Consider the following 27,555-nt stretch of genomic DNA (forward strand, 5'->3'; position numbering starts at 1 on the left):
GAGAGAGGCTGGACTGAGGGCTTGTAGGCCTGCTGTAAGGCAGATTTCACCGGACACAACGTCGCCTATGGGAACAAACCCACCGTCGATGGACTGGACTGGGAATGGTAAAAAGTGCTCTTCACTGATGAGTCACGGTTTTGTCTCACCAGGGGTAATGGTCGGATTCGTGTTTATCATTGAAGGAATGAGCATTACACTGAGGCCTGAACTCTGGAGCGGGATCGATTTGGAGGTGGAGGGTCCATCATGGTCTGGGGCGGTGTGTCACAGCATCATCGGATTGAGATTGTTGTCATTGCAGGCAATCTCATCGCTGTGTGTTACAGGGAAAACATCCTCCTCCCTCTTTTTGCAGGCTCATCAATACATGACCCTCCAGCATGACAATGCCACCAGCGATGCTGCTCGTTCTGTGTGTGATTTTCTGCAAGACAGGAATGTCAGTGTTCTTCCATGGCCAGTGAATAGCCCAGATCTCAATCCCATTGAGCATGTCTGGGACCTGTTGGATCGGAGGGTGAAGGCTAGGCCCATTTCCCCCAGAAATGTCCAGGAACTTGCCTTGGTGGAAGAGTGGGGTAACATCTCACAGCAAGAACTGGCAAATCTGGTGCAGTCCATGACGAGGAGATGCACTGTAGTACTTAATGCAGCTGGTGGCCACACCAGATACTGATTGTTACTTTTGATTTTGACCCCCCTGTGTTCAGGAACACATTATTCAATTTCTGTTAGTCACATGTCTGTGGAACTTGTTCAGTTTATGTCTCAGTGGTTGAATCTTGTTATGTTCACACAAATATTTACACATTTACGTTTTCTGAAAATAAATGCATTTGACATTGAGAGGACATTTCTTTTTTTGCTGAGTTTAAGTACACAATATGAGGTATGAGACAAGAAATATATCAACTCACTATTATTTCCGTGGATAAAGCATTGGGTTGGTACCTGTGTATTTCACTCAATACTGTAACACTACACGTATAATACTACAAGTAATACTTGTAAAATACAAGTATTACCACAAGTAATATATAGTATATAAGTATTACTACAAGCAATACATAGTATACACATCATCGTTGACTCTGTCTGGTCGTGCCAGGAGTCTGCCCTTACCAGTCTGTCTGTCCACGGTAAAGAAGCTCTCTCCGTCCAGCACACTGTACACCACCCTGGCACTGCTTCCGTACGTAGGATCATCTGCATCCCATGCAGTGACCTTCATCACTGATGTTCCTGCGGGAGAATTGCATGTCAGAACAGCACAATAACACAAGGCTTCAGGACCTCCAGGCGTGCCCTTCACTTAAACAAACGGATAGTGAATCAGAGAGGAAGAGGAAGCGTGAGAGAGGGAGAGAGGGCAGGCTGGAGAGCTATTTTAATGCCCTGCATATTGTTTGTTACTGACAATAATGTGTTATTTCAGAACACCTCTCCTAAACGACCTCTCCTTCGTAACAGAGCGTTATCAGGGATGAAAGAGCTCATCAAGATATTTAAGATCTCTATCTTCAAAGACAGATGGAAGAATGTTAAAAATCAAACAAGCAACTAATGACGATTACAACCATTTATGAACCTGAATAGTTTCCAAGACACCTTTAAAATAAATATTTATTGGGGGACACAGTTGTTTCATTGAAGCATAATTCTTGGCTGTTCTAAGTAAAATGTGTGTAGCCACAAGCCTCTGGCACTGCAAAGCCTATATTTTACATTTAGTCACACATTTTAGCCAAAGCAAAGCCTTAAGCCTATAAAGCTTAATGGGCCACAGTCCTGTGGGGAAAGAAAAACTCAACTAGCCTTTTAGCGGTGTTTCTCTGTGGAGAAACATCTTGTTTGGGGTGACTGGGTTGGTGGCAGCAATGGCCCCTCAAGGACGGAGAGTCAGCCTACATCCTTGGCCCAGCTATAGGTAATTACTGACAGCTGGTGTTGTCCACAAAAGGTCACAGCTGTAGCATTCCCAGAGCCCTGTCATGCCTTATGCTAATTATGCTAATTAGCAGAATGTGTCAGCGTTCTGTTTGTTTCCTGTCATGAGAGTCGCTCCTGAGGGTGGTGCAGGGAAAAGGATAGTGTATTACATTAAAAGCCACCCAGCCATTACCACAGGCGCCTCAGATCAGTATCTGTCTCCACCTTTTTGGTTTCTCCTTAATCTTCACTTGCTAGCAGGGCCTGGAACTTTTCTCCATGGCGGCTTGTGCTAGCTATTAGCATAGCTAGCTAAGGGGAATGTTTTCCATGCAATGGCATGGAACTGAAGCCTAGGAATTCTGCGATGTTCTCGAACTCTTTCCTATTATTGCAACGCTAAATCCTCATCAGTGTAGCCCTTTGAGTTTAACCTAATTCCAGCTTTTAGTGATTCATATTTCACCTCACGTCGGATAATTCAAAGGCTGGATCTATTGATGCTGTTCTTATGGGGTCTTTAAGCATGTACTGTGTTGTATAATACCATCATTATCACTCCTAAAATGCTAAAGTAGACACCCTGCCTATCCTCAAACAAAGGGGTTTGTGTCATTGTATGGCTGAGACCAGTCTGAAACGTTTTTTATCGCCTTAAAAAGAGATGGTATTAAGCAGATAACATTTTTGCATTGCTGGAAATGGGGGGGGTTGTGCATTTATGCATACCTGGTTGTGCGCTGGTAAAGCTGGGAAGCTATTCCCATTCATGGGGTTATTTTGTTATCTTAATTTTCCCCAGGTAATAATCAGCGTGAAGCCATTTCGGAGCTGCCTGGGAGTGAGGCGGCTGGAAGAACTATATAAATGCAAATGCTAAGTTATTGTGTTTTTAAAATAGGGAAGTAGGAGTTATAGTCTGCAGCAGCTAGAGTCCTTATTAATGCCTTGACTGGCCTCAGCTTTCACAAGCAGAAGCAGCTAAGTCATTAGTTATTGGCTGGGGTGTTTGTCTGTTTTAGGCAGTCTACTTTGTGACAGCCTCAAGGGGATTTCAATAAAAGTTTTTGACTAACCCAATAGGAAAACAGAACAAAATATTACAGTAATGAGAAAAGTATTATAATGAAGAAAGTGCCTGTTATTCATCATCTAAAGGTTTGTTTTGCTGTCTCTAAATAAAACTGGATGAGTAAATTGCTTTGATATGAGATAGAAGGTAGTGGAATAATTATTTGCTTTATTTTTTATTTTTTACAGTTCCTGGCAGTAATGGCAGATATGCACTTAGTGAACATATTTTTTAAAACATTTTTTCCTGTTTGTTTGTGGGTCCTCCTCCTCTTCAGATGAGCTTCACGTTGACTGTTCTCGATCTCTGGCTACTGTAGGTCTGTATAGACCTGCTCTTAGCACGTCCTGGCCATTAATATTGCATATACTGTGGAACTGCACACCACTGCTCCACAAGAATAATAAAGGAGTTCTGAAGGCTATGTCTGCATCCCAACTGGCATCCTTATTCCCTACATAGTGTATGTATGTCTTGTTTTATTTATTTAGCTAGGCTAGGCAGTTAAGAAAAAAATCTTATTTACAATGACGGCCTACCCTGGCCGAACCCGGACAATGCTGGGCCAATTGTGTGCCGCCACACGGGACTCCCAATCATGGCCGGAAGTGATTCAGCCTGGATCATGCTGTTTAATCAGCTTCTTGATATGCCACACCTGTCAGGTGGATGGATTATCTTGGCAAAGGAGAAATACTCACTAACAGGGATGTAAACAAATTTGTACACAACATTTGGAGTGAAATAAGCTTCTTGTGCTTAGGGAACATTTCTGGGATCTTTTATTTCAACTCATGGAACATGGGACCAACATTTTACATGTTGCGTTTATATTTTTGTTCGGTATACAATTGCTCAGAGAAAGATAGTTTGTTTAACAAGTTATATATATTTTTTTGTCAAAAAGATAGGGACCTAAAATATTGTCACCCATGTTTTTAATATATTTCAATACCTCACCTTGCGAGGATAACAGAAGTCCGCCTTTAAAAAAAAGAAATATGAGATTGGAGAACACATTGTGGGAGATCTTAGGCCATTGCTCTATACAGAATCTTTCCAGATCCTTGATATCCTTCATCTGCTCTTATGGACTGCCTTCTTCAAATAAAACCACAGGTTTTCAATGGGTTTCATGTCCTGTGACAAAGAGAAGGTCTCAAGGTTTTGCTCACCTGAGTTAGAATACCTCATGATAAGCTGCAGACCATATTATATACCAAGATAGTTACCATCTATACTTTTCATAGTTGTCTATTTACCACCACAAACTGATGCCCTCACTAAGATCGTACTCAATGAGTTGTATAGGGTCATAAGCAAACAAGTAAGCAAACAACAAATGCATAAGCAAACAACAAATGCACATCCATAGGCGACATTCCTAGTGGTCAGTGATTTTAATACAGGAAAACTGAAATCTGTCTTACTTCATTTTTTACCAGCACGTCACCTGTGCAACTGGAGGCGACACAACTCTAGATCACTTTTACAACCACACACAGAAACGGATACAAAAGCTCTCCCTCTCCCACCATTTGGAAAATATGACCATAACTATATCCTCTGGATTCCTGCTTTCAAGCAAAAACTCAAACAGGAAGTAGCAGTAACGGAAATGGTCCAATGAAGCGGATGCTAAGCTAGAAGACTGTTTTGCTAGCACAGCCTGGAATAAGTTCTGGGATTCTTCCGATGACATTGAGGAGTACACCACATCAGTCACCAGCTTCATTAATAAGTACATCGACATCATTGTCCCCACAGTGACCTTACGTACATATCCCAACCAGAAGCCATGGATTACAGGCAACAGCCGCTCTGAGCTTAAGGCTAGACCTGCCGCTTTCAAGGAGTGGGACAAAATCCAGACGCATATAAGAAATCTTGCTATGACCTCAGACGAGCCAGCAAACAGTCAAAACGACAATACAGGACTAAGATCGAATCCTACTATACAGGCTCTGACGGTCATCAGATGTTGCAGGGCTTGCAAACTATTATGGATTACAAACGGAAACCCAGCCATGAGCTGCCCAGTGATGCAAACCTACCTAACCAGCAAAATGCTTCCATCCTCGCTTCAAGGAAAGCAACACTAAAACATGCATGAGAGCACCAGCTGTTCAGGATGACCGTGCGATCACACTATCAGTAGCCGATACGAGTAGGACCAAGCGGGGCCAGACGGATCACCAGGACATGCACTCAGAGCATGCGCTGACCAGATAGCAAGTGTCTTCACTGACATTTTCAACCTCTCCCTAACCCCGTCTGTAATACCTACATGTTTCATGCAGACCACCATAGTCCATATGCCCAAGAACGCCAAGAAAACCTGTTTAAATGACCATCGCCCGGTAGCACTCACATCTGTAGCCATGAAATGCTTTGAAAGGCTGGTCATGCCTCACATCAACACCATCATTCCAGGCACCCTAATCCAGGGACATTAAATACTGTAATTATGTTCCGTGCTCCCCACCATCCGATCAAGAGAAAAGTCTTGCATACCGCCCCAACAGATCCACAGATGACAGAATCGCTATTGCACTCCACACTGCCCTCTCACACCTGGACAAGAGGAACACCTATGTGAGAATGCTGTTCATTGACTATAACTCAGCGTTCAACACCATAGTGTCATCACTAAGCTCAGGACCCTGGGATGAACACCTCCCTCTGCAACTGGATCCTGGACTTCCCGACGGTTCGCCCCCCCAGGTGGTGAAGGTAGGCAAAAACACATCCGCTACGCTAACCTTCAAGACAGGGGGAAACTCAGGGGTGGGTGCTTAATCCCCTCCTAAACTCTCTGTTCATCCTCAACTGCTTGGCCGCATACAACTCCAACACCATCTTTAAGTTTTCTGACGACACGATGGTGGTTGGCCTGATCACTGACTACGATAGGACCGACTATAGAGAGGATGTTAGTGACCTGGCAGTGTGGTGACAGGACAAAAACCTCTCCCTCAACGTCAGCAAGAGAAAGAAACTGATCGTGGAACACAGGAAACAGAGGACAGAGCACGACCCCATCCACATCGATGAGGCCTCTATGTTCCTCAGTATCATGGACCAAACTCACCAACACAGTGGTGAAGAAGGTACGACAACGCCTCTTCCCCCTCAAGAGGCTGAAGAGATTTGGCATGGGCCCTCAGAATCCTAAAAAGGTTCTACAACTGCACTATTGAGAGTATCTTGACTAGCTGCATAACTGCCTGGTATGGAAACTGCTAGGAATTTGACTGCAAGGTGCTACAGAGTGTAGTACATATATCACTTGGGCCGAGGTCCCTGCCTTCCAGGACCTCTATACCAGTCGGTGTCAGAGGAAGGCCCTAAAAATCTTTAAAAACTCCAGCCACCCAAGTCATAGACTCTTCTCTCTGCTACCGCAGCGATGCAGCTAGTCAAGGTGCCAATGCACTCAGTCTGGAACCAACAGGATCTTCAACAGCTTCTACCCCCAAGCCATAAGACTGAAAAAGTTAGATAGTTAAATAGTTAACCAAATAGCCCTATTTCATGAAGCTCCCGATTAACAGTTATTGTGCTGACGTTGCTTCAAGTTTGGAACTCGGTAGTGAATGTTGCAACCAAGGACAGGCAATTTTTACCCGCTATGCGCTTCAGCATTTGCCGGTCACGTTCTGTGATCTTCTGTGGCCTACCACTACGGGGCTGAGTTGTTGTTGCTCCTAGATGTTTCCACTTCACAATAACAGGACTTACAGTTGACCGAGGCAGCTCTAGCAGGGCAGAAATTTGACGAACTGACTTGTTGAAAAGGTAGCATCCTATGACGATGCGGCATTGAAAGTCACTGAGTTCTTCAGTACAGGCCGTTCTAATGCCAATGATTGTCTATGAAAATTGCATGGGTGTGGCTGAAATAGCCACCCCTATTGCTGAAGGGGTGACCACATACTTTTGTAGTGTATTTACCTCAAGTACGTCCTAGTACCCTGTACAGTGCCTTGCGAAAGTATTCAGCCCCCTTGAACTTTGCGACCTTTTGCCACATTTCAGGCTTCAAACATAAAGATATAAAACTGTATTTTTTTGTGAAGAATCAACAACAAGTGGGACACAATCATGAGGTGGAACGACATTTATTTAATATTTCAAACTTTTTTAACAAATCAAAAACTGAAAAATTGGGCGTGCAAAATTATTCAGCCCCCTTAAGTTAATAATTTGTAGCGCCACCTTTTGCTGCGATTACAGCTGTAAGTCGCTTGGGGTATGTCTCTATCAGTTTTTCACATCGATATTCCCAAGCTTTAAACATCCCAAGGAGCACTGTGCAAGCGATAATATTGAAATGGAAGGAGTATCAGACCACTGCAAATCTACCAAGACCTGGCCGTCCCTCTAAACTTTCAGCTCATACAAGGAGAAGACTGATCAGAGATGCAGCCAAGAGGCCCATGATCACTCTGGATGAATTGCAGAGATCTACAGCTGAGGTGGGAGACTCTGTCCATAGGACAACAATCAGTTGTATATTGCACAAATCTGGCCTTTATGGAAGAGTGGCAAGAAGAAAGCCATTTCTTAAAAATATCCATAAAAAGTGTAGTTTAAAGTTTGCCACAAGCCACCTGGGAGACACACCAAACATGTGGAAGAAGGTGCTCTGGTCAGATGAAACCAAAATTGAACTTTTTGGCAACAATGCAAAACGTTATGTTTGGCGTAAAAGCAACACAGCTGAACACACCATCCCCACTGTCAAACATGGTGGTGGCAGCATCATGGTTTGGGCCTGCTTTTCTTCAGCAGGGACAGGGAAGATGGTTAAAATTGATGGGAAGATGGATGGAGCCAAATACAGGACCATTCTGGAAGAAAACCTGATGGAGTCCGCAAAAGACCTGAGACTGGGACGGAGATTTGTCTTCCAACAAGACAATGATCCAAAACATAAAGCAAAATCTACAATGGAATGGTTCAATAATAAACTTATCCAGGTGTTAGAATGGCCAAGTCAAAGTCCAGACCTGAATCCAATCGAGAATCTGTGGAAAGAACTGAAAACTGCTGTTCACAAATGCTCTCCATCCAACCTCACTGAGCTCGAGCTGTTTTGCAAGGAGGAATGGGAAAAAAATGTCAGTCTCTCGATGTGCAAAACTGATAGAGACATACCCCAAGCGACTTACAGCTGTAATCGCAGCAAAAGGTGGCGCTACAAAGTATTAACTTAAGGGGGGTGAATAATTTTGCACCCCCAATTTTTCAGTTTTTGTTTTGTTAAAAAAGTTTGAAATATCCAATAAATGTCGTTCCACTTCATGATTGTGTCCCACTTGTTGTTGATTCTTCACAAAAAAATACAGTTTTATATCTTTATGTTTGAAGCCTGAAATGTGGCAAAAGGTCGCAAAGTTCAAGGGGGCCGAATACTTTCGCAAGGCACTGTATCTAACCATCTACAAAGCCGGAGAAAGTAGAACCTGAGGGGGCAGCCAGGTACGTAGCTGAGTCTGCGAAGTGGACCTTTCTGTCTCTCTGACACCGACTGACTGGCTACCTCCGAGACCACCAATGCTTCCTCTCAATACCATCTGAACTGCTTCAAATCCTGCTCCCATCCTGCATAACACTTAAAATTGTTTTTGCTTAAATTACATGCTCATGGATTTCAGTTTGTATTGACTGCTATATGAGTGGAATAAAACTTGAACTTGAATATACTGTGGATTACAAATACATGCAGAGGTAAGTACTGTATGTGCAAAAATATATACAGTATATATAAAGCCCTTTTTACATCAGCAGTTGTTACAAAGTGCTATACAGACACCCAGTCTGAAACCCCAAATAGCAAGAAATGCAAAAGTCGAAGCACGGTGGCTAGGAAAAACTCCCTAGAAAGGTAGGAACCTAGGAAGAAACCTAGAGAGGAACCAGACTGAGGGGTGGCCAGTCCTCTTCTGGCTGAAAAACATTTTAAGGCCAGCTCCTTTGGAATGAACGCAGGGTTTTGAGTCGATAGCTTTCTTTTTCGCCCCTACTGGCAAGATTTATGCATAGGCCTGTTTTAATGGCAGCAACACAGTCTGTTCAAACGGCTTCCCACAGCATTCTACACTCAGAAGGAGATGGTTCAATTACTGTGTGGGGAGCTGTAGAAGAGTGCCATGTGTGAGACACTAGACTGACAGATATTTAAGAGGCAGCCTCGTAAAAGAGATTTGTGCCCATCTCAGGCGCGGCGGCGATGGCTGCGTGGCGGCAGCTAACGCAGCATCCTCCTCCGGTTCGGCCCGCCCTAATCTGCAGGACTGAGTGCTCCCGTATTATGGATCATTTAGTAAAGCCATAAAAGCCTAGGTGTTTTCACATGAAAAGTTATTTATCCACTACTTCCTGGAGTGATTCATTTCTCAGCGGTCCACGTAAAAGGACACGAATGAAAAAAAAGATGAGGGGAAAAATTTGCTGTGTCATAAAAGTAAATGGCCTGCTTACTGAACATTTCTATGAGGTCCCCCTGAGGATTTAGCGATAATATTTCCCATCTCCCGTGACAGAAAAATACATTTAGCCTTTATTAGCCCTTACCTTTGTTATTTTATCCGATTGTGTCATTATTTGTTTACCAGACAGTATTGTGGAGCCGCCGGCCTTCAGTTGGCTCCCGAGAATCACAGCTACTGTTCAGTCTAAAAGCAATCGATTTAACGCTAACAGCACAGAGTAGACACTTGTGCGGCCAGGGAACCAAGGAGGGGGTCTGTTAAGTACACTTTAAGAAGTATGAAACATAGCGAGAACAATGTTGAATAATGCAATATGAACATAATCTCTTTGAAACAATAAACTGTACCGGAATTGGCTTACAGCTATGTGTGTAATGAAAAGTTAAGTACGGTTATTCAGTTTGCTCCCATAATGCAACCCCTTTTGGTGCTAGGTTGAACTCTTTGCAGAGGGTTCTACTTAAAGCCCTCTATGAAGGGTTCTTCATAGAACCCTCTATAAATGGTTTTACCTAGAAACCACTATGAAGGGTTCTTCCTAGTAGCCTCTATAGAGGGTTGCCAGGCGACATGAAACACCTCCTAGCAGCCATGTTGGAAGACCACCACATCAATTATCCCCACAACAACAGCTGCATCTACCCCAAGCTGCATTACAACAGTGCCTAAAACTAGTTGATTCATCACCGCAGACAATTTCTGCTGCTCTAACAAGGCAGGAAAGAACATGGGGAAAAAACATTTTCAACAGCAAACATGAAACACCAAGGAGATAAGACTCACGAGCTGTCAGAAAAGCAAATAAACCTTTTTGCCCGTCAAGACCTGAGCGCAGTCAGTACAGGGTCTGCAACGATCATTTCATCACTTGTCAGTCTGATCTATTTAGAGTTTAGTGTAGCTGATAGCTGTTATGCTAACCGGGCGTTGACAACAAGACTAAGTTAGCCAACATTTGCTAGCTACGTAGCTTGTAGTCTAGCTATTAGCATGTGTCTCTCTCATAGGCGGCGGGTGAGTTCAAGTTTTGCGGAAGCAAAATGCACCTTTATAATAAAGCATTTCATGCATATCAGGGACCTACATTTCTCTCAGCAATTTGCAGACTAATGTAAGACTACTATTCTTAATGTGATGAGTAGATTAACTTTCCAATTTATTAGGCTATTAATTAATTATCACTCTGCATGATTGAGCGTGTAGTGGCATAGGCCTATAGACTATATCAGAGAGGTTTTATTTCCCTTTCACAGGAAAAGTATTTCCTTTGATAAACACATTTCATGCAATTCTACTACACTTTATATGACTGGAGACATTAGCTTACATCTTTTTGAATAGGATAAATCCTGGTGAAGCCTAGGCCTACTCTGCTGACACTGACAAATAGATAAATAAAATGACCTTTGCAACCATCTAATCTAGGTCTACGGAAAAGGGGAGGCACGCATTTTACAATATATTGTCAATCTAGCCTGGAGGAGGACATTATTGTCCAAAAAACCTCCAGTGGCACTGACTCAATGATCATTTGCTGATAACTTTATTCACAAGAGGAGGGAAAATGCATGGACATTACAGCATAGGCCTCAATGGGATAAGACAACCTGCTGTGTTGACTATTGGTTGTTCCAGCACAACAAAATATGTCATCTTCATATTAAACTAAAACACCTGAATGAATTAAACACAACCAGACATGAAATAGCCCTGATGTTACAGGTGACCTGAATAAGTGATATTCTAACAGCAGGTGTACTTTTAATTTGTTTATGTACTGTAGGTTCACCAGCTGACTTCCTACAGTTTGTTGACTGTAAAAGATGAGCAATGCTGCAGCATCATCATTTTCTAATACTTTGTCCTTTTCCAGATATGAAAGGACACGTCCCTCAGTTAGACAAAATGGTTGTCATATGCTGTTCCTTGGTCAATCTGAACGATTCTGTTGTGCCATTTGAGTAGTGTCCCCTTAAACTGAATAAAGAGATCCGCAATAACTGCTGACTAAACAGAAACACAGTTTCCCAGTCATGTATTTATGTGCACGTATTAATATATAAAATGTAATTTGGAACAACATGTAAAATACTATTATTTATTATATTGTAAACATATTGTACTTTAATAATAGGCTATTTTGTAGTATGAGTGAAATGAAAAGTATTTTGTGTGTCATCTCTGCTTTGCCTAGCCCCATTTAATAAAATGTATTTCTTATAGCCAAACTATTCTTTCTTTCTTTTACAATTTAAACATATTTAGCATAGACAATGTGATTGTTGTGGTAGTCTTAGGCAAACCATTTTCATTATCACAGTGACACCTCCAAGTGCCACTCAGACCGTCTGGAAGAACAGTATATTCTAAGCTATGGATCCCATCATCTCCTGCTTCCAGACATTTCACCACCTACATTACAATGGTTGGATTTGCACTAAAACTATTTCATGTTAGCACATGGCATGTACAAAGTCTAGTATAACGATTAGCCTCATATACATTGTCTATCGATGTCATTTTAACATTGAGAACATATAGCTGAACAATAAGTAAACAACATCTGACATGTAGACAACATGTGATTTAAGAGATTCTCTGCTTCAGCTACACAACGTTAAGGGGTGTATTGCAAATGCCCATAAGGTTAATGCCATCATACTGTAGGCCAGTGGTTCCCAACTCCGGTCCTTGAGTACCCCCAAATAGGGGGTACTCCAGGGAACCTTCAATAAATTCCCTGGTATTCCCAAAATCCCGGTTGACGGTTTACCTGAATCAGGAGGGCAATAAGCAGGAAATCGGGGATCCTCCAACCAGGATTTAAGGAAAACTAGTTTTATATATATATAGGAGCCCCGGTCTAGCACACCTGATTCAACTTGTCAACGAATCATCTGGCCCTTAAAGTGGCTACAACCAAAATGTCTGCTGTTGAGGGTACTGGAGGACCAGAGCTGGGAAGCACTACTGTAGGCCTACAGTGCCTTGCGAAAGTATTCGGCCCCCTTGAACTTTGCGACCTTTTGCCACATTTCAGGCTTCAAACATAAAGATATAAAACTGTATTTTTTTATGAAGAATCAACAACAAGTGGGACACAATCATGAAGTGGAACGACATTTATTGGATATTTCAAACTTTTTTAACAAATCAAAAACTGAAAAATTGGGCGTGCAAAATTATTCAGCCCCTTTACTTTCAGTGCAGCAAACTCTCTCCAGAAGTTCAGTGAGGATCTCTGAATGATCCAATGTTGACCTAAATGACTAATGATGATAAATACAATCCACCTGTGTGTAATCAAGTCTCCGTATAAATGCACCTGCACTGTGATAGTCTCAGAGGTCCGTTAAAAGCGCAGAGAGCATCATGAAGAACAAGGAACACGCCAGGCAGGTCCGAGATACTGTTGTGAAGAAGTTTAAAGCCGGATTTGGATACAAAAAGATTTCCCAAGCTTTAAACATCCCAAGGAGCACTGTGCAAGCGATAATATTGAAATGGAAGGAGTATCAGACCACTGCAAATCTACCAAGACCTGGCCGTCCCTCTAAACTTTCAGCTCATACAAGGAGAAGACTGATCAGAGATGCAGCCAAGAGGCCCATGATCACTCTGGATGAACTGCAGAGATCTACAGCTGAGGTGGGAGACTCTGTCCATAGGACAACAATCAGTCGTATATTTCACAAATCTGGCCTTTATGGAAGAGTGGCAAGAAGAAAGCCATTTCTTAAAGATATCCATAAAAAGTGTTGTTTAAAGTTTGCCACGAGCCACCTGGGAGACACACCAAACATGTGGAAGAAGGTGCTCTGGTCAGATGAAACCAAAATTGAACTTTTTGGCAACAATGCAAAACGTTATGTTTGGCGTAAAAGCAACACAGCTGAACACACCATCCCCACTGTCAAACATCGTGGTGGCAGCATCATGGTTTGGGCCTGCTTTTCTTCAGCAGGGACAGGGAAGATGGTTAAAATTGATGGGAAGATGGATGGAGCCAAATACAGGACCATTCTGGAAGAAAACCTGATGGAGTCCGCAAAAGACCTGAGACTGGGACAGAGATTTGTCTTCCAACAAGACAATGATCCAAAACATAAAGCAAAATCTACAATGGAATGGTTCAAAAATAAACATATCCAGGTGTTAGAATGGCCAAGTCAAAGTCCAGACCTGAATCCAATCGAGAATCTGTGGAAAGAACTGAAAACTGCTGTTCACAAATGCTCTCCATCCAACCTCACTGAGCTCGAGCTGTTTTGCAAGGAGGAATGGGAAAAAATTTCAGTATCTCGATGTGCAAAACTGATAGAGACATACCCCAAGCGACTTACAGCTGTAATCACAGCAAAAGGTGGCGCTACAAAGTATTAACTTAAGGGGGCTGAATAATTTTGCACGCCCAATTTTTCAGTTTTTGATTTGTTAAAAAAGTTTGAAATATCCAATAAATGTCGTTCCACTTCATGATTGTGTCCCACTTGTTGTTGATTCTTCACAAAAAAATACAGTTTTATCTATTTATGTTTGAAGCCTGAAATGTGGCAAAAGGTCGCAAAGTTCAAGGGGGCCGAATACTTTCGCAAGGCACTGTATGGTGCTTTGGCATTGCATGCCACTATAGTCAGCTGCAAAATGGGTTCACATGGCTGATATTCAGAGATAGCTTGGCAATCAAATAAAACAAACTGGAGAACTTAAAACTGAACAAAAATGTACTGTTCATTTGCGAATACAACATAGAAAAACACAAATTAGAGACAAATTCCCTTCCCCTCTTTATTGCAAGATTGTGATCTGTGATTAATCAACATTAACACTAGTTCATCTTGAATAATATTTTTAAGTTAACAATTAAAACAACTTTAAACACTTCACTTCAAAGAATCAACATTTTATTTCATATAATATCAAAGTGTACAAGTAAGCTAACTCATATGTAAAGGTTAGATATCTTAGTAACAAATAGGTTATTATTACTAAAGCATAATTTCAGATTAACAAAAAAAAAAGACAATACCAGAGGTGGCCAACCTCGCTCAACTGATCACTGTTCTACTTGTTAAACAGACTTCTGTTCCAGCCCAGAAATAGCACAATTGATTATCAACTAATTAGGTTTGATTATTTGAATCACGTGTGTTATTGCAGGGCTAGAACAGAATCCTGTACAACCAGCAGGGTTGGCCTGCTCAAGTTGTAATAGGTTTATACGTACATTGTGTGTGACTATTAAACTGTATTTTTGTTTACAACATTGCTAACATAGGTACTCATAACCCATGTTATACAACAGCGGTCACCAACCGGACGATCACGATCGACTGGTGTCTGAAGGTAGAACTACCCAGCAGGCCCAGAGAGCAAATCAAGTGCACCTATAGGCCTACCGCTGGCCGATCAGATAGCTCAGATCACCGTGTCGGCACCGTGTCGGCAGTTTCTCACACCATAGACATTAAAAAAAGAAGCCTCAAACGCACAGCAAAGTTGATTATGTGAGATTTCTAAACTTTTAAAACCATGACTGGAGAGACAACGAATACAGCAAAGAGCTGCTGTTTTTATGATTAAGTTCATGTTTAAGTTGTTATTCAGCACTGTCAACACTTTGGTGAACACTTTTATAAGCCATAAAATGCGCGTTTCGATAAGCTTGAGTTGTTATTTGCAGCTTGTCTTTTTTAATATCGAGGATTTATTACACTTTCTATGGTCATAGGAGTAACAACATGAATTGGTGCATGAGGCAGAAATAATGCATTGTGACTTAAGTTTGGGGATCAGATGGAAGACTGTGTCCCCTTTTCTCAGCGGATAGAGGAGGTACGGTGAATCAGGTGAGAGTCAGCCTCAGCGCTGCTCCCTCTCTCCCCTCAGACTGACCAGCAGATGCAAGCCATCAGTCCAGTAAAAAAATAAGCAAATGATTATGCTCACTCAGCTGTGCCTCACAAGTAATAAAACACATGGTCTATTACCAGTGTGATAATGTAGCTAAAATGTTTAAATATAATTTCAAATTGGTCTGAGAAGAACACATTGGCAGGGCAATTCAAGCTTTGCCAATATGCAGTGATAATGTATCGGGCCTATAGTCTACCGCGCAAACCTCATTGCTACAGACCTGTTTTTAATTGGTTAATGTTGCTTAGGCTTATATGTTTTACGCCATGCTTTAAAAAAATCTGAGGGATAGATCTCGGCTTGCATTTTGAATCAGAAAGTGATCTCGACTCAGAAAAGGTTGGTCACCACTTGTATACAATGATGTACCCTTATTCTCTTGGAACATTCACTGGGACCTCTTCATCTGCAGACAGGGTTTCACAGCTCTCTGTATCTGATGACAGAAAACATCACAAAGAAACAGGCTTCATGACACTCAAATTAGACAGCACTGAATATCATGTTGCTATATCTCTGTCCTCACAGTTTGTCTCGCTAGGGACTACAACTAGAGAATATGTTCATAATGTCCTCCCACAAAGGTTTCTGCCATATCCAGCGTAGCCTACTCTCTTCTTTCTCTGACAGCTGGAGCTGCTAGCATAAACTCACCCAAATCCGTACAAATGTGTGCAACCGCAACATTCAAACTAGGCTACAAAGAAAACTAATGGGACTGTAGCGACTGTGTTGACGTCAAAATCGGGGGTGTGAACTAGGTTTCTATTCAAGCGTTGATCGACATGGTAATGGCTCTGTAGTATTGGAGAAAAGTTAAAAAAACTGGCCCCATCTTGACGTGTCATGTCGTAACGTACCGCACGCATAAAGCAACTATTTATGTCTCACAATCTCACTCCACCAGGTGTAGCACTTCTATCATCCTTTAAAAACAAGAAATGGGCAGTGACGGGGGTAAGGGGGGATACCTAGTCATTTTTTGCGTCCTCATTGCATGCGATCATCATTCTCAAAGCCGCTGTGTACTTCTAAGATCACTTTAGCACCGTCCTAAAAACCCTTCAAATAGGTATGTAATGACACATTATATAAACTCTTTATAGTGTTTTATTTACATTTTAGAGGCGATAAGGTGATCAGTTGGATAGTTCGGGTGAAAAAAAGCAATTTTCCCTAACAACATCTCTCCGTCTCACTATCACGCATTAGTTTCGCTTCCCCACACGCCATTTTTAAAAAGACCCGATGGGGCTCATTGCCTGCTTGAATTATGCAGAAACTGGCAGTGTTTAGGTCATGTAATTGATTCTGTTGGAAAGGGGAGAAATTGTGCTTTACAATGGTATTGACATTACAGTTAATCTGGAAGTATTATGTTTTTGGGGTGATAAAATAAGGGCAATTGTACTGACCAAGGCGATGTACGAGTTTACGTGAGTTTACGTTAGTTAATCCATTCACCCTCTTCCATTGCTTTTAGCTAGCTTTTCGAGTTTGTGTTTTTAATTTTAAATGATAAATACATCAAGATAGCTAACTAGCAAATATAAACTAGCTGGTGATATGTAATTCACTTAGCTACCTGTATCTATACAGTATGTAAAGTTAGCTAGCTCACCAGCTAACATTATGTTAGCAGCTTATTTGAGTTAGCCTGCACACAAAGTTTCGGTAGTAATAATAATATTATATTGTCATTTTTAAATATTTCCTTAATATATTTACTTACTTGAATAGGTTCTCCCATTGCCTCTGTTTTCTAGGTCCTTAGAAAAATAAAATAATGGTCAATCTTCCCGATTTTTTCAGTGGTAGCAAAACGTAGCCAGCAATGTGGTTGATTAGGACTTCCACCAGACTGACTCTGATCTTCCAACATTTCACCTGGTGTGGTTGCTAGGTAATTTGTGACGCAACTGCTACCCCTCTATAAATGGTTCTACCAAGAACCCTTTTATCAACTAAAGGTTCTTCCTAGAACCCTCTATGAAGGATTCTACAGATAACCTTTTATCTTATGTTATCTTTAAAATTAAGCTCTTTATGACAATATGTTACACATATCATTGGGCCTTTTGTTGAAGGCTTAGTTAAATCATAACACAGTGGTCTGAAACCAAGGCCACATCAGACCTGCAAGTCACATTATGCTGGCTTGCAAAATGTAATCCAGCCAAAGTGAGGATATCGAATAATTGGAACTTTTAATCACCCACATTCAGAATGACTGCAAAAGTAGCGAATATTGATAGATACTGAGACTACATAAATCATCTAAATTGGAACAACCATCTCAGTAACGGGTCCAATTTATACAACTACTAACTTATTTGTTTAGAAACATTTATGTTATTTATCTTCGTGTAGCATAAGATTAATCAACCAATCAATGCACATGCATAAACACAGATATTGCAACAAACAATTCTATAAATCAACCTGCAATAAAGGATGCTGGGAAATACAGTAATGATGGGTGTGATTGAGTGTTTTTCTATTTATGTATTTATTTTCGTCAGAGGGGCATGTTGAAACCAAGGATTCTTTCTCAGATGAGCCATGCATACACATCAATACACTAAAAGTAAAAGAGTCATAAAAAAACGAAACATTCTTCAGTAAAAAGGTCCTCTATCAGCATTTTGAATTGTCCTTGAGGCACCTGGTTTAGATCTTATCTGTCAGAAAGATAACAGTTTGTCTCTGTGGATGGTTTGTCCTCTGACAAATCAATTTTAAGTTTTGGTGTTCCTCAAGGTTCCGTTTTAGGACCACTATTGTTTTCACTACATATTCTACCTCTTGGTGTTGACATTGTGTTTCCAAATGACAACTTTCACTGCTATGCGGATGACACACAGCTGTACATGTCAATGAAACATGGTGAAGCCCCAAAATTGCCTACTCTGTGTATGCCACAGTCACAAGACATAGACCTCCTTATTGTCCCTAGAATTTCTAAGCAAACAGCTGGAGGCAGGGCTTTCTCCTATAGACCTCTATTTGGAATGGTCTGCCTATCCATGCGAGAGACGCAGACTCGGTCTCGACCTTTAAGTCTGAACTTAAGACTCATCTCTTCAGTAGGTCCTATGATTGAGTGTAGTCTGGCCTAGGGGTGCAAAAGTAAACGGCAAGGCACTGGAGTGACAAACCGCACTTGCTGTCTCTGGCTGACCAGCTCCCCTCTCGTCACTGGGATTTTTTGCCCTGACCATATTACGGGGGCTGAGTCACTGGCTTACTTGTGCTCTTCCATGCCATCCCTAGGAGGGGTGTGTCATTTGAGTGAGTTGAGTCACTGGCGTGATCTTCCAGTCTGGTTTTGCACCCTTTCGGGCTCATGCGGTGGCGGAGATCTTCATGGGCTATACTCAGCCTTGTCTCAGGGTAGTAAGTTGGTGGTCTGTTGATATCCCTCTAGTGGTGTGGGGGCTGTTCTTTGGCAAAGTGGGTGGTGTTATATCCTGCCTGGTTGGCCCTGTCCCTGGATAACGCCGGACGAGGCCACAGTGTCCCCTACCCTCGCTGTCTCAGCCCCCAGTATCTATGCTGCAATTGTCTATGTGCTGGGGGGTTAGGGTCAGTCTGTCCTATCTGGGGAAATTCTCCTGTCTTATCTGGGGAAATTCTCCTGTCTCATCTGGTGTCCTGTGTGAACTTAAGCATGCTCCCTCCAATTCTCCTCTCTCTCTCTGGGGACCTGAACCCTAGGAAAATGGTCGTTCTGCTGATCCAGTTTATGCTATGGCTATGGAAACCTGACCTGTTCACCAGATGTGCAGCATTTTCATGCTGCTGCTCCAGTTTAAACTGTTCTGCCTGCGGCTATGGAACCCTGACCTGTTCACCGGACTTGCTACCTTGTTCCGGACCTGCTGTTTTTGACCCCCCATCTCTCTCTCATGGAAGCATCATGCAGAATATATTGGCACACTCCACTTACCAAGACCATTACCAAATAAGGTGTGCCGTCACTTGCTTTTATAGTAAGCCTTGAGGTGGTACCACCCAGTATAGGCATTTCATACTGAACTGAAGCAAATCTACATAACTCCAGAACAGTCAAAATTAACAAGAGAATCAACTTGTTTCATTATAACTATGCCTAAAACATCTGGTTTTCAATATTCTCTCGCTCTCTCTCATGAAAAGCCGAGTGACATTTACTCCTACAGTGCTGACCTGTTGCACCCGCTACTGTGATTATTATATGACACTGCTGGTCATCTATGAACATCTTGAAGAACGATCTGTCCTTTATGGACATCTACTCTTATAATGTCCACCCGGCACAGCCAGAAGAGCAATGGCCACTCCTCAGAGATTGGTTCCTCTCTAGATTTCTTCGTAGGTTCCTGCCTTTCTAGAGAGTTTTTCAGAGCCAACATGCTTCTACATCTACATTGCTTGCTGTTTGGGGTTTTAGGCTGGGTTTCTGGGTTTCTGTATAAGCACTTTGTGACATCTGGTGATGTAAAAAAAGCTTTATAAATACATTTGATTTGATTTGACCAATTCATCCAATTTTAGGGAGCTTTGGAGATTATTCCACAAGTAAGCTGTAAAAAAAAAAACTAAAAGCAGATTTTCCTAACTCAGTGGAGATAGAAGGGATCTCCAGAGTTAGCCATCCCTGAGACCAGGTCTGGTATCTCGTATGTCTATAAATTAACAATGAAGTAAGGTACAGCGAAGTTTATGCAGGAGGGCTTTGTATTATTATTATTATTTTTTTTACTATATTCAGAGTAAAAATGATACAATCACACTTAACTGCAGTATATTGAGGTTCTTTAAGAGTCACTGAGTGTTAATTTAACTCCTGAATGAACATTACAGGTCAATTTGCTGTGTACCATGCAATACATACACTGCTAGATTGCTCAGACTCTCTTCTATCCTCCTACTCTCTGCCCCCAAAAAAACACAGAAAATACTAATTTGAAATACGGAAATCATGGCAAAGATATCAACGATGTCAGTACTGTATGTAAAATGATTAAGGGATTACCAGATACAAACATTCCCATAATATACACTATATATACAAAAGTATGTGGACACCCCTTCAAATTAGGGGAGGTCCATACAGAAATGGTTTGTCAAGACCGGTGTGGAAGAACTTGACTGGCCTGCATAGAGCCCTGACCTCAACCCATTGAACACCTTTGGGGTGAATTAGAATTCTGACTGCAAGCCAGGCCTAATAGGCTAACATCAGCGCCCAAAATCACTAATGCTCTTGTGGCTGAATGGAAGAAAGTCTCCGCAGGAATGTTCCAACATCTAGTGGAAAGCCTTCCCAGAAGAGTGGAGACTGTTATAGCAGCAAAGGGGGGGACGAACTCCATATTAATGCCCATGAATCTGGAATGTTCAACGGGCAGGTGTCCACACACTTTTGGTTATGTCGTGTAGGTACAGCTTAAAACATCTCACACCTATTTTTTTTATTAGATTACTCAAACTGATGTCATGACGTTTCCATGTTAAGGGAGGTTTATGACCCCACATAAATACCTTTCCCCCTTTTTCTCTCCACTACAGAATGGACTCTTGGAAAGCCCTTTGTTAACATAGAGAGTGTATTGTAACATCAAAAAGTTGGGGAAAAGAACAATCTTTATGTAATCCAACCAGTTGGAAGTGTCCGTTGGTACTTGAATATGAAGTCAGATCAGTTGTTGTCTGGGACATTATTACTGATGATAGGACAACAAACTGTATCTTGGAAAGTCTACACATTCTAGTTATCAGATTCACATGGAACTGTTGTGCAATTTAAATCTTGAAATTTGAAACTATTTGTGAAAATATGAAATATACATTTATTTTTTTAAATGAGAGAATTGTTTTCATAAGTGAAATATGCTCAATCAGTGGCCAAGCCCATGTGAATAGGCATTGGTTGGAAATGATGAAACAACACCTTTTCTACATTTCTATAAGAGCCCCCGTGACCCAATTCACAGCGAACTAAGCCAACCTCAGCATGAGCTCTGGTTGCGAATGGTTGAACGACTACAACCTAATGAAATTAACATTGTGTTCCCGATGACATGAGGACTGATGTCCATACGTTTAGAAGGGCGAATTTCAACGTGGAGGTGACGATCGCCACACTGGGAGGATGAATTTGAATACACAAGCCAGAATATAGCATGAGCTTATAGTATGACAAATGAACTTTGAACTCTACTTTGTACACTACAACGTACCCGTTCTACCACACGGCGACGGCACTACAACGTAACCGTTCTACCACACGGCGACGGCACTACAACGTATTCGTTCTACCACACGGCGACGGCACTACAACGTATTCGTTCTACCACACGGCGACGGCACTACAACGTATTCGTTCTACCACACGGCGACGGCACTACAACGTATCCGTTCTACCACACGGCGACGGCACTACAACGTATTCGTTCTACCACACGGCGACGGCACTACAACGTATCCGTTCTACCACACGGCGACGGCACTACAATGTATCCGCCCAGAAATATTCTTCAAAAGGACAAGGGAGATCTCTGCTGGGCAACCCAGCCTTCCATCTTCGACCATTCTATTGAAGCGCAGATCAGAGTAAATATATTTCTTGCATTTTCCTTTTCCGAATGGGCGGTTATTTAGAATGCATAAGATTCTGTATTTACGATAGCATAGCTTCATAAGGTCCGATAGAGATCCAATCCTTTCGTTCCTCAGTCTACCGCGCTTTCATTCAAACCCTACCCCCTTTCTTTGTGTAACCAGCCGCCATATCGGTTTCGTCAGCTAGGGAAGTTTTCTTTTAGGACATAATTAGTAATCAATGTATGATCCATCCTGTGCATATGTAATTCTGTGTGATTATTTAGGTATTTAGTAAATAAATAATTACACCAAATTTTGTATTGCTGATTCAACTTGTTAGCCAGGGTTCGTGAAGATAACCAAGAATTTTACGACATTCAGACTGAATAAGGTGACAATTAATAATTGACTGCTTTTGATATAAAAGATTACCAGGTCTTTAAGAGTTTATTCGGAAGACAACAGATCTATAAACATTCTTCCATGGTGCCCCGACTTCCTAGTTAATTACATTTACATGATTAGTTTAATCAGAGAATTGATTTTATAAAATAGCAGGTCAAATCATTTAATCCATAGTAAAGACACGACACTGTTGATGTTAAAGTTTAAACACTGAAGTAAACGCCAATACTCAGACACAGTTTAAAAGACAGAAACAAATACCATAAAAAGCTTATTCAGATTCAGATGTGTTCTATGTAGAACTCTTCCCGCCTTCCAAAGAAACATTCTTGCCTTCCAAAGAATCAAAGAGCCCATTCTTCCAAAAGACGGTTCTTAGGATGAAAAAGGGTCTTGGTGCTTTAGTTTAATATCCTTACATGAGAGCAATGTGGTACGTCCAAAAGACTGCACGACTAAAATGTCTAGGTCATGTCACTCAAGGCATGAAAAATGTCCCTTGAAAGTGGATATGCCTGCTCTGCCTTTGTCCATCCAGCGCTCCCAGGTGACACATCAGACTTCCCCACTTCCATGTCAATTCATGCTCGGTGACTTCAGACACGTCAAAATCAATGAGTTACGACGTAGGGGTTGAGTCTGTAACACTGGATGTTCCTAGGCAAACAAATAGACTTGGATGTGGGCCATATTGATCGAAGCACGAGGTCGGCCCATCCCATTCCTCTTCACTGTGATCTCTCTCATTTCACGTCTCACCTGCACTTAGCCTGGGTAGGCTGTCACTGTCATGACGGTAACCTCCGCAATCTACAGCTCTCCACAGCATAGAAAGGTTATATAGGCCATATGCTTACTTTAGTCTCCAATATGGGATCTGTGCTCTACCCTAAACCCTGTGCTGTGCCCTGCCAATCAACACAGGTAGCATCAGGTAGGGCTGTGAAGGCTGTGAAACGAATCTCATGTCCTAGCTTCTCTTTCCTGGCCAGGGTCCCCTTTGAAGGGAACCACATCAATCACAGGATTAAAGCAGCAAAAACGTTCACACAATGTTCACCCACTGATGCTCCAGTATGAGACTGTGTTGACCATTAATATAAATAAATAATATAATAATAATAATAAATGCCATTTAGCAGACGCTTTTTTCCCCAAAGCAATTTACAGTCATGCGCGTATGCATTTTTAAGTATGGGTCGACATGGGAATCGAACCTACGCCATGCTCTTCCAACTGAGCTACAAAGGACCACTTTGCGGTCACCGTGAGTGTAACTCGTGTGCAAATACACTGCATTGCAAAAATATTCAGACCACTCAACTTTTTCCACATTTTGTTACGTTACAGCCTTATTCCAAAATGCATTAAATTGTTTTTATCCCCTCATCAATCTACACACAATAGCCCATAATGACAAAGCAAAAACAGGTGACAATTTTTTTTGCAAATTTATTAAAAAGAAAAAACAGAAATACCTTATTTACATAAGTATTCAGACCCTTTGCTATGAACGGATGCTCTTTCAATTGATCATCCTTGAGATGTTTCTACATCTTAATTGGAGTCCACCTGTGATAAATTCAATTGAATTGACATGATTTGGAAGACACACCCATCTATATAAGGTCAGAGAGTTTACAGCGTTTACATGTCAGAGCAAAAACCAAGTCATGAGGATGAAGGAATAGTCCGTAGAGATCCGAGACAGAATTGTGTCAGCACAGATCTAGGTAAGGGTACCAAAAAATATCAGTAGCATTGAAGGTCCCCAAGAACACAGCGGCCTCCCTCCATCATTCTTAAATGCAGAAGTTTGGAACTACCAAGACTCTTCCTAGAGCTGGCCGCCCGGCCAAACTGAGCAATGGGGGAGAAGGGCCTTGGTCAAGAAGATGACCAAGAAACCGATGGTCACGCTGACAGAGCTCCGAAGTTCCTCTGTGGAGATTGGAGAAACTTCCAGAAGGACAACCATCTCTGCAGCACTCCACCAATCAGGCCTTTATGGAAGAATGGCCAGATGGTTGCATCACTGCCTGGTATGGCAACTGCTCAGGGCACTACAGAGGGTAGTGCATACGGCCCAGTACATCACTGGGGCCAAGCTTCCTGCCAACCAGGACCTCTATACCAGGTGGTGTCAGAGGCAGGCCCTAAAAATTGTCAAAGACTCCAGCTACCCAAGCCATAGGCTGTTCTCTCTGCTACTGCACGGCAAGCTGTACCGGACCGCCAAGTCTAGGACCAAAAGGCTTCTTAACAGCTTAACAGCTGTTCTATTCGGAGCATGTGACAAAAACAATTTAATTTAATTTCATTTCATTTGGAAGCCACTCCTCAGTAAAAGGCACAAGACAGCCTGCTTGGACTTTGACAAAAGGCACCTAAAGTCCTCTCAGACCATGAGAAACAAGATTCTCTGTCCTGATGAAACCAAGATGGAACTCTTTGGCCTGAATGCCAAGCATCACGTCTGGAGGAAACCTGGCACCATCCCTACGGTGAAGCACGGCGGTGGCAGCATCAACATGGGGATGTTTTTCTGTGGCAGGGACTGGGAATAAGGCTTGATGCAAAGATGAACGGAGCAAAGTACATAGAGATCATTGGTGAAAACCTCCTCCAGAGCGCTCAGGACCTGAGACTGTGGAAATGATTCACCTTCCAACAGGAAAATGAACCTAAGCACTCAGCCAAGACGACACAGGAGTGGCTTCTGGACAAGTCTCTGAATGTCCTTGAGTGGCCCAGCCAGAGCCCGGACTTGAACCTGATCGAACATCTCTTGAGAGACCTGAAAATAGCTGTGCAGCGATGCTCGTCATCCAACCTGACAGAGCTTGAGAGGATCTGCAGAGAAGAATAGGAACTTCCCAAATACAGGTGTAGACTTGAGGCTCTAATCGCTGCCAAAGGTGCTTCAAGAAAGTGCTAAGTAAAAGGTCTGAAAACTTATGTAAATGTGATCAGTTTATATTTAATACATTTGCAAAAATGTTTAAAAAAAACTGTTTTTGCTATGTCATTATGGGGTATTGTGTGTAGATTGAGGAGGGAAAAAAACAATTTCATACATTTTAGAAAAAGGCTGTAACTTAACAACATTTGGGGAAAAAATCAAGGATTCTGAATAATTTCCGAATGCACTGTGTCTTAAAAGCATACCCACAAATTACAACAATTTGAGCAATTTTCTGGTTTCTATACCAGACCTTGGTTCAAATAATGGTTATTGGTTAATAGACCAATAACAAAGAGAGTACCAAACCTTTCTGCCAATAACAGCTCATTTCCTGTTTTCCCCTTGCCACTCAGACAGTCCTGGCAAAATTCTCGTTTGATAAATATTTTTTTTGCTAGAAAACTATTTATTACAGTAAGGTACATTGTTACCAAGAAAGTATTTGATATTGATATAAACATAGCTGCATTGGGCCTTTAAAGACACAAACTGCAATTTTGTTTAAAGTCCAGAAAAATTTGGCATCATTGTTTGTTCCCGACAAACAAAATGTAAGAAATACAATTCCCAATAGTGCTGTGGATCATTGAGAAAATGTACAGAACAAGTTTGACATTACTTTTTCATGTAGCGTAAGTTTTTGAAAACTCTAGGCATGGTGTATAAACTAAAGCTAAATATTTAAACCCCTACTTTGGATGCCATAGTCTGAAAGAGCGAGGAGATGGATCCCATTCAAATATTAATGGCTTCTCTTTCTATAGAGCTAACAAAAGGCAGAGTTGGATCCAATTCAAGCCCTTCTCAATATGTTATTTTCAAATTGTCAGCAAAAAAACTAAAAGACTGGTATTTGTTAAAAAGTTGAAAAATCCATGTCGCAAACACATATCTCCAGCAAGTAAATGGTGTGATGTAGTGAAAACCCATAGGCGACGCAAAGTGCCATTATGATTTTTCAAGTGCCGTTTTTTTCAGAACTGTTTTCAGACTGGTCGAGTCACTGCTGTATACAACCTTGCTCCATAAACATGTACAAACAGAGATATACACACTACCCTGCACACACCAGTACAGTATGTGCACATCAAATATAATACATTATCTTTTTCAGCAAAGTGTGTTTTTCCATCTTGAGCATACCACTTGGAAAGATAAACCATACTCCTTTCAGTCGCATAAGCAATGCCTAGCAGCCACGCTGTGAGCACTTATCTACCTACGCACCCTCATGCCTAAACCACCTCCTCAACACCGAGCTAGTAGACCTATGGTAGTTTGTTTACCTTTACCAACTTCTGTGTGGACTATGTGAATTAAATCTCCTCTTTCAGAAATGTCCATCTTGACATATAATCACTGTTTTTGTCAGAGCCAAATTAGAGCTATGCGAAAAGTAACTATGGCTTTTGGACTTTAAATGGACGGCTGACCAGGGCTTGCAAATGGACAGTGGTAGGTAACATTAGCTTTTAACACGGCCGCATAACTTACCATAATGCCAGGGCCATTTTATTTAGAAAATAAAAAAGACACATAAACAGAGATGATGTCCTGTTGTTTTTCAATTGAACAGACATTAATCAAAAAGGCATAGATAGAAGCCTTCATCGTGTGGAGGGCTCTCTCAGGCTACCATTAGCACTGGCTCCTCGCATTATCATTGAACGAACTGGCCGACCCCGCAGCTAGCCACAATTTTCTCTGCTAGCTGCTGCTTTTGCCCAGTAGCAGATACATGTGTGCATAATAGGGCAGCAACATTACATAAGAAGACACTACAGAACCATGAACATACCATAGATGGGCAAAGAGAGTAGCACTCACAAAAATATGCTAATGCTAACTCTACCACTATTGTTCTGACAATATTCATCAATTTGATCAACTTTTTGATCCCTTAGCATGGATCTACATTAGGTAGAATCCTGGTGGAATTGAAACATCAAGTATATCTCTGGTAAGGTCTGAGTAAGATGAGTTTGAAAGTATAAGCTGTACTACATTTCCTGCAACAGCTAACCACATAGAACACGTTCCACTATCCTCACAGGACCCTTAATATAGAGGTGAAACAGCCTGTACAGCAGCCTGACTCTCTCCCTGTTCAACCAAAGGTCTGAACATGAAGACATTCACACGGCTCAGTGCAAAATTAAATCGCCGTCGCAACGCAAATT

At 41.7% G+C, this 27,555-nt stretch overlaps 1 protein-coding gene across 1 annotated transcript in view; it reads right to left on the bottom strand.

The window, feature by feature from the left end:
* LOC139414456 (cadherin-22-like) overlaps positions 1-27,555 on the bottom strand; it is a 135,391-nt gene that overhangs the window by 82,278 nt on the left and 25,558 nt on the right. Inside the window, exon 3 of the mRNA XM_071162368.1 lies at positions 1,126-1,245. Within this exon, the coding sequence (XP_071018469.1) occupies positions 1,126-1,245 (120 nt within the window). The remainder of the gene's footprint in view (positions 1-1,125; positions 1,246-27,555) is intronic.

Source organism: Oncorhynchus clarkii, chromosome 7 (assembly GCF_045791955.1).
Source record: "Oncorhynchus clarkii lewisi isolate Uvic-CL-2024 chromosome 7, UVic_Ocla_1.0, whole genome shotgun sequence".
In the NCBI taxonomy this organism is placed as follows: Eukaryota; Metazoa; Chordata; class Actinopteri; order Salmoniformes; family Salmonidae; genus Oncorhynchus; species Oncorhynchus clarkii.